This window comes from Taudactylus pleione, unplaced genomic scaffold (assembly GCF_031769625.1).
Source record: "Taudactylus pleione unplaced genomic scaffold, aTauple2 ptg001109l, whole genome shotgun sequence".
Taxonomy (NCBI): domain Eukaryota; kingdom Metazoa; phylum Chordata; class Amphibia; order Anura; family Myobatrachidae; genus Taudactylus; species Taudactylus pleione.
The window spans coordinates 247,372-255,264 of NW_028285510.1; the positions used below are offsets into that span (position 1 = coordinate 247,372).

Genomic DNA, 7,893 nt, shown 5'->3' on the forward strand with positions numbered 1-7,893 from the left:
AGGAAGATGACGCTTTGCCTCGTTTTGGGATCTGACCTTTTACCTGAGCTGCTTCTCTTAATCACTCAGATCCCCTAAGTTCCAGGGAAAACAAACCTCTTATCTCTAATAAAAACATCCTCATTTACTGCACCTTAACGATCTTTCAATTATATGTTGTGCATTACATTCAGTTGCTTACTCCTTACATTTACAATATTTACTGGAAAACAGACATGTCCCTATTTTATTTATAATAATTTGAAGCTGTAAATGTGCCGTCTCTCAATATTCCTCTTGTCACTAGTTTTACCAGCGATCACGTGCACCAAAGAATCCGCTGACCGGCTGCCATTCCGCTGTCCGGATTAATCAGCTTCACTCATGGAAAAGGCAAATTCAGCAAATAACAAAGTGATTAAATAAACGATGCGAAAGTGACTGAAGATTCATTCATCTGTTGCTCCAAATAAATAATAAAAAAAAGGTTCACAGTATAAATTGACAATGTGCTGCGCCGACCGCGGATTTACTGAACAGAGTATTTAAAGGACATAAAATAAATCCCCTACTGGCAACAGCAGAGTCCATCGTTGTGTGTTGGCTTCAGGATGGGAAAGGTAACAACAGACTGTTACTTTACATAGTACTTGCATGTAGCATTATTATTAGTAGTAGTAGTATTAGTATTATTAAATGTAAGTTGTATAAACTGTATAACCTTCTAGCATACAAGAAGCTTTATTTATACAATTCGGCATAGGACACGGCGTACTCATCCGTGACATTTGCCCAATTACAATACAAGTTTCTGTGTTTTATATTAATGACAGAGGTGACGGGGTTAGAGGTCGTGCGATTTACTTTGCAGATGTAAGACCTGGTAGCACTTTTGCAGTAAGTTTACTGTATTTCTCACATAACAGTTCTCAGTGGGACAAGTTATAAATAGTCGTTGAGTATTAATCTACTTATACAGTTCACACTGTGTTGGCTCCATCTTAAAACTTGCTAAGAGCAAAACAGGGACTGGACAATATAACACATGAAGACCGTCCTGTTGGCAGAAGTTAGTAGGAGTCTCATTGATGTGGCTCAGAGAGTGACTTAGCTAATGTGCTAAGTGTAGGCACACAGTGGACTATATGAAAGTCCCGGGATTGTGAAATGCGTCAGAATTTGTAGCTGTGAAGATACTACGGAAAATCCACAAAAGTTACTTAAGAATTTTTTTTTACTCATTCAGACTGGATGTTGTTAGTTTTATAGAAGTTTATAGCTATGAATTTATTCCTCTACAGCTCAGATTATTGGTAGTTACTGACAGAGCTGCTGTATGTTCATCACACCTGATATATTAATAATGTGCTCATTGAGAATTAGGACGACGCAGAGGTTTGGGTTTAATTTGAAGCTGCCTTAAACATTTCCACACCTGCACAGGGAATCCAGACTTTACATGTTAATTCCTTCAAGTTTCATACTGGTGGAAATGTTTAGTATATTCAAAATATACTAAACCTTTGAAAATGATCCAGTAAGTTCAACACACCAACATTTGCAGCTGGGATTCCACACGCTCAGCCCACAGCCCCCTCCTGAGATGAAGCACCAGGCAGACACAGCACATTGATTACAGTGAGCTGTGGGTAAATAATAACTCCATAATTCCTTTGTTTTTATGAATCAAACACTTAATCCTTCAAATGTTATTTTCCCTTAGTCTTTGAACACATTAAGGGGCAAATGAGTAAAACTATTCTGGCTTTAGGACTTTACTTAGTTTATATAATATGTTTGTAACTCTGCAAGAAGACCACATCATTAGCTCCCTTACACTGCGGAGCTTTCTCATCAGTAGAACCCCCAGTAGTGGCCCTTTAATGCCTCCTGATTCATTACTTGGGGGTCTATTTACTAAGCCTTAGATGGAGATAAATTCGACGAAGATAAGGTACCAGCCAACCAGCTCCTAAATGTCATTTTTCAAACACAGCCTATGACATGGCAGTTAGGAGCTGATTGGCTTGTACTTTATCTCCGTTCACTCTGTCTTCATCCAAGGCTTAGTATATAGTTAGGGCCTCACTTATCATTGAGCTTTATCACTCAAAACGAGTGATAAAACTCGCTGTGTATGATAATGGTGCTCTAGCCAATCAGCTCCCAACTGTCATCTGTTAGAAAAATTACAGTTGGGAGCTGATTGGCTGGAGCACCATTTATCATACACAGTGAGTTTTATCACTCGTTTTGAGTGATATAACTTGTTGATAAATGGGGGCCATAGTTTGGTAACCTGACTGGACAATCTAAGACTGAGTGAATGGCTGTCACTTTGCCTCTATGGGCCGTTTTCAAATAGATGTGAAAAGCCCTAGATCCGCGATTGTGATTTTTTGCGTGTCGGAAACCTATCTCCGTATTCAATTCCAAATACTTTTCGTGTACGTGGAAAGTGTATGCAATGTAATACGCAAAAAAAGATTTGCCTCTGAATATCAGGAGAAAAGAAGTGCATTTTTTTTTTATTTTGAGGTACAAAGGTGGGGAAACCACTCAGAACCCTTGGGACAGGCCCCCAAAGGACAACTGCATAAAAAAAATCCCTAAAAAAAAAGTGAGGAACACCCCAAAAAAGTAATTTCTTTTTTGGGGGCAAAAAAGTACAAAGTGCAAGCATAAAACGTACTATAAATTAAACAATCTCAGAATAAATGTAGCATGAGAAGAAACAAAACAAGCCTTTCTGACATGTTCATTCTTTAAGAACACGAACACAGAACTTTATCGAATAAAAATATTTATAGCAAATTGACATATAAACATAGGGCCTGATTCTGATTCGACACAACCGTGGTCATCCTTATGTTTTTTGCCACAGATGCAGCTGCAAATTTATGCTAATGCCACTACAAAGCCTCCCCCTGGTATACGAATGTGCAAGGACTGAGATGCCCACTGCCAGCATCAGTAGATGCTAAAATTCAACTTGGTGTGTCTTTTGACAAAACATTATTCCCACCATTGAAACTAGTACCAGCCTTATGATAGAAGCCTCTGACGTGAGTGATTGAGCATTTCTGTATGCAACTGCTTTTCCCGACACACCTGTTACATGCTTATAAGTTGCTAGTGCTACCTCTCCGTGCGTCTTTTTAACCATTCCCCTTTACGACCAAGGAACACCCCATACACTGCCTATACAGTTCTGCTACCATGCATCCAAATCTGTACTGCGTCTCTGTAAGATCACCATCAGAACGCAAACTAGGGGTGACTCAGAGGCATGCGCAGATGAAAAACATCGCTCCACTGAGTGCGACATTGCCGCGACCTCCGAACCAGAATCAGGCCCACAATGTGTAAATGCAAAACAAATTTCAAATGAACGGAAACAAAACACAGAAACTGCAGAACTACACTCACGTAATCTCTATTGCGATCTCCGGTTTTATTTGGGGCCCAGAAAAATTCTACAATATTTTGAAAAAAAATGTAAATCTTTTTTTTAAACTTATCCAGAGCCCATGCTGTTATAATAACATGTTATAAAACCAACATAGTGCCTCTATTAATTGCTCTCAATAATAGGCTGTTACTCCCTTTTAGTTAATAATGCCACTAAACCTGGAATCATTGTTTTGCACATATACATATGAAACATTATTTAGTTATACTGGCTCCTCTGAAAAATTCCTTGGGGAATGTTCATATCAATAACATGTTATTTTTTTACTTACTCTGAGGTTGCAAATATGTACAGGAGTCGGGATGCAGTCAGGAAGCCGACAGTTGAAATGCCGACTGCCAGCTTCCCAACTGTCTAATCCCAGCAGGGGTCTAATGACAGGCATCGAGATTCCGATACCTATCATTTTACCTATGCCGGGAGCCCGACGCCTGGCATACCAATTGAAGGTAAGGCGGATGCTGGGAGGGACTTAGGGTTAGGCACCCCCCTGGGAGGTTAGGGTTAGGCTAGGGGAAGGGGGGTTAGGGTTAAGCACCCCCGGGGGGAGGTTAGGGTCAGGCACCCCCCCTGGAAGGATTGGGTTTAGGCAGCGGGGAAGGGGGGAGGTTAGGCTTAGGCACTTAGTGGGGGGTTAGAGTTAGGCACTAGGGAGGGAGGTTAGGGTTAGGCACCCCTAAAGGAGGGTTAGGATTTAGGGGGGTTAGGTTAATTAGTACTTACCCTTAGTGCAGTCGGGATCTTCACTGGTGCCGGGCTTGCAGCGACGGGATTTGACATAGGTCCGGCGGTATTTCATACCGATCCCCAGGAGTCTTAACTAATGTTTATTATTGGAAGCATATTTTGATCAGTTATGATACATTTAGCACTGGTTTTGATGAAGTTTTGGTTATTGCATGTTAGTGTTGCTCAATCCTACAATGATCATACTTGGATTATCCTGAATGCAGTATATGCAGAATATGCTCTTTTTGTTGCAGATCATCTTCTTTGAGGACAAAAACTTCCAGGGTCGTTCCTATGAGTGCAGCTCCGACTCCTCTGATCTTCACGCCAATGTCGGTCAGTGCAACTCCATCCGGGTGGAGAATGGCTGCTGGATGATCTACGAGTGCCCTAATTTTATGGGATATCAGTATTATTTGAAGAAGGGGGACTATGCTGATTACCAGCGGTGGATGGGTTTCAACGACTGCATCAGATCGTGCCGCATGATTTTGCCAGTAAGTGCCCAGAATCCAGGTCCTTTCTGCATCACTCTGCTTATGTACAAAGGGCCTGATTCACCACGGAACACAACTGCGATTACGCACGCAGTCTGACTGCGATAATATGCTAATCCTTTGTGATCGCTATGCCATCGCAGCACCATATGAGGATGCCACCTTACCTTACACACATCCGTATTTAGCAAGACTGCGAAACCATCAGTAACATCGAGTACAATCAACCCGTACTCATCGTACGCCTAACTTCATCGCAAGCACTTGAGCTGCGTAGGGCATCGCAGTGGATAATTTATGCACGCCCCTGTAACGGCTTTCAAATGCACTGGCACGCCTGCGTTTCGCTGACCACCCTGCCCCCTCACCACCCACAAATGGCACTTCCTGTCAATCACTCTGCGATGGGTTTGTGTAGTCTCTGCGATCGCAGTCCCGATCGCAGTGGCTAGTTCGCGCACGCACACAGCGATGCACAACACTACACATGCAACAATCGGCCGATTGCATGTGTAATTGCGATTGCAATCTGTAGTGAATTAGGTCCATAGACTTCTATAAATACAGATCACCAAACAAGCAGTAATGTTTCAAATGACCCTGTAACAACAGATGGTGTCAAAAAACTGCAACAGTATCATATCATCCAATAGGGCATTTACGTGAGGCAGACAGAGGGCATCTATCACCTGCCAGCATAGAATACTGATGTGGGCACCTATTAAGTCAGGGAGCAGCAGGCTTCTGCATCTGCATAAAGAAATGTAATAGAGGTAACACAACCCTCCTTTATCACAGAAACACATTTTAGGCAAAATTATCGCTTGGAAATTCCCTGCGCAAGATGAACGGCCTGCAGGAACAGTTACTGTAACTACTGTACACTATGTAGACAAAAGTGATTGGACAGTGACAGTAAATAGATCAGTGAGATGTTAGTGACGTCAGTACTGTGTAGGTCACCACGTGCAGTGATTACTGGAGACACCCCTCTTGGCAAACTGGCCACAAGTCCCTGGACAGCAGCAGGCGGTATGTGTTACCATTCCGCCTTATGTACAGTGGGCCTGATTCAGACCCGCTCGCGAGCGGATAGCACTCGCAAGCGGGTCGATGGTGGGGTACAGGCCGCTCGCAAAAGCTGTGGGTGTTAGCGAGCGGCTAGGAGGCCGCATCCAAAAAAAAAATGTCTTGATTCAAAGCGAGCGCTCTTCAAGAGCATCCGGCTCTGAATCAGGCCCAGTGACCAACTGTGAATGCTGAAGAAGGTCGAGTTGACCTAGAATGCACCCATCGCTCCAGTTCATCCCAGAGGTTCTCATTGGGGGTAAGATCTGGACTCTGAGCTGACCAGTCCTTCCGGGTAACTGAATATTCTGTATACCAGTCCAGCGTCACCCTAGAAACAGGACAGGTGGCATTGTCGTCCTGATAAAAACATTCATTATTTCCGTAGAACCTGCCACCATGTAGGGAGCACAGAGTTATCGAGAACAATCTCTATACTCCTCAGAGTTAATGTGACCATGCGTTACAGCTCGTGGACCCATGCCGAACTAGCTGAAACGCTGGGGAGTCCAATCATGTTTGTCTACATAGTGTATCAATTGGTGATTTACTTAACCACGGTTTTCTAATTGTTTTTAATGATGGGCACTAGATACAATTGATGCATTATCTAATGAAATGGAGAAATGTGTGATTTCACATGCAGCTAAATTGTTACTCCTACATGTCTCACCTTACAATCCTCCCTCTTACTATGACATTAAACACACAGGAGAGTTGGACGTGCGCTGATTTGCAGAACACATGATATGTACTTTTGTTATACAGTATGTGAAATGGTTTTACATATGCTCAGAAAACAAGAGCTAGCAAATATGGGTGCACCTATCATTATTTGGTGACGAGGTAGAACTGTGGTGGGAAGAGGCCCAGGGAGGGCGAATACGGCCCACGCAGACCTGCAAGTATTTGCAAATGTGCCTGTTTGGAGGCGACTCCTCTGTACCTGCTATAAGGAGGCGCAGTATGCGCCAGTGATGAGAAGATGTCAGCAAATAGCCACCAGTGCTACCTATGCAGAAACATACGTATCCTGGGTGTACGCTACCGGCCTGATACAGAGCTGCTCACAATTCAAACGCAATGATGATGATCACGTAGTGGAGCGATTATTGGTTACTGAAAATCTCTATGACGCATTACACAAAATGCACGCTCAACAATTCTACTGCGAATAGGGCAGACGGTATCAGAAATGGGGCATTTTAAGAGAGGAGGGGTCCTATGTGCAGCCACTGTGCGGAGCCCCCCCTCCTCTGCGGCAGGCATTAGACTCTTGCTCATGCACCATAGAAAGAGATCGTCATAGCGCTGGACAAGCTATGCGTAGAGGGACGATGATTGCAAGAGCGCATGGATTGACCACTCTTTCCGTGAAATGAGAGAGTAACAGGGTGGCGACCATCCGGACGCACGGAACTGTTCTGTCTAGTGGGGGTGTAATGGGAGTGTTGCAACTTCCGTGCTAATATGGTAGCGTACAGATGGTAATAGGACAAATGCATGTGACGGATCTTTTCCATGCAGAATGGGGTGGGTGATGAGTATATTGTGTGGTTATCAGCTCTGGAATGAACTGACAGCTCTTTAGAATGTTGCACGCATTAAATCACCATTTTCCCGTTACAGCACCGAGGCTCCCAACAGATCAAGGTCTATGAGAAAGAGGACTTCAAGGGGCAAACGATGGAATTCTCTGACAATTGTTCCAATGTCCACGAACAGTTCCGGTATAATGACATCCACTCCTGCCATGTCATTCAGGGGAACTGGATCTTCTACGAGGAGCCCAACTACAAAGGAAGGCAATATCTCTTGAAGCCAGGAGAGTACAGAAGGTTCAGTGATTGGGGCGCAGTGAATGGCAGGGTTGGGTCATTCCGGCCCATCTTGGAAAGCTACTAATGCCATGAAGGAACGCTTTAATAAATGTATCAGTTCATACACAATCTTGACGCATTATTTTAATTCATTAGGTTTTTTTCAAGTAACTTAAAATTCTAAGATAAAGAGGCGAATACAAATTAAATCAAGACCAAGTCCAATAATCTGTTAATCAAGGTCATACATTTCAAATGTAACTAAGAATCCCCTATTAAGCAGTGTTTTATTATCCTGTTTGCTGTATTTTGGCAGTGGCACCATAAC

The 7,893-nt window shown here is 43.2% G+C and overlaps 1 protein-coding gene across 1 annotated transcript; it reads left to right on the forward strand.

The window, feature by feature from the left end:
• Positions 1 to 456: 456 nt before the first annotated feature.
• LOC148453702 (gamma-crystallin M2-like) lies at positions 457 to 7,680 on the forward strand. Its single transcript, XM_088461835.1, has 3 exons — positions 457 to 599; positions 4,435 to 4,677; positions 7,375 to 7,680. The coding sequence occupies exons 1-3, from the start codon at positions 591 to 593 to the stop codon at positions 7,648 to 7,650; spliced, it is 528 nt and encodes a 175-aa protein (XP_088317961.1). The 5' UTR covers positions 457 to 590; the 3' UTR covers positions 7,651 to 7,680.
• Positions 7,681 to 7,893: the final 213 nt, after the last annotated feature.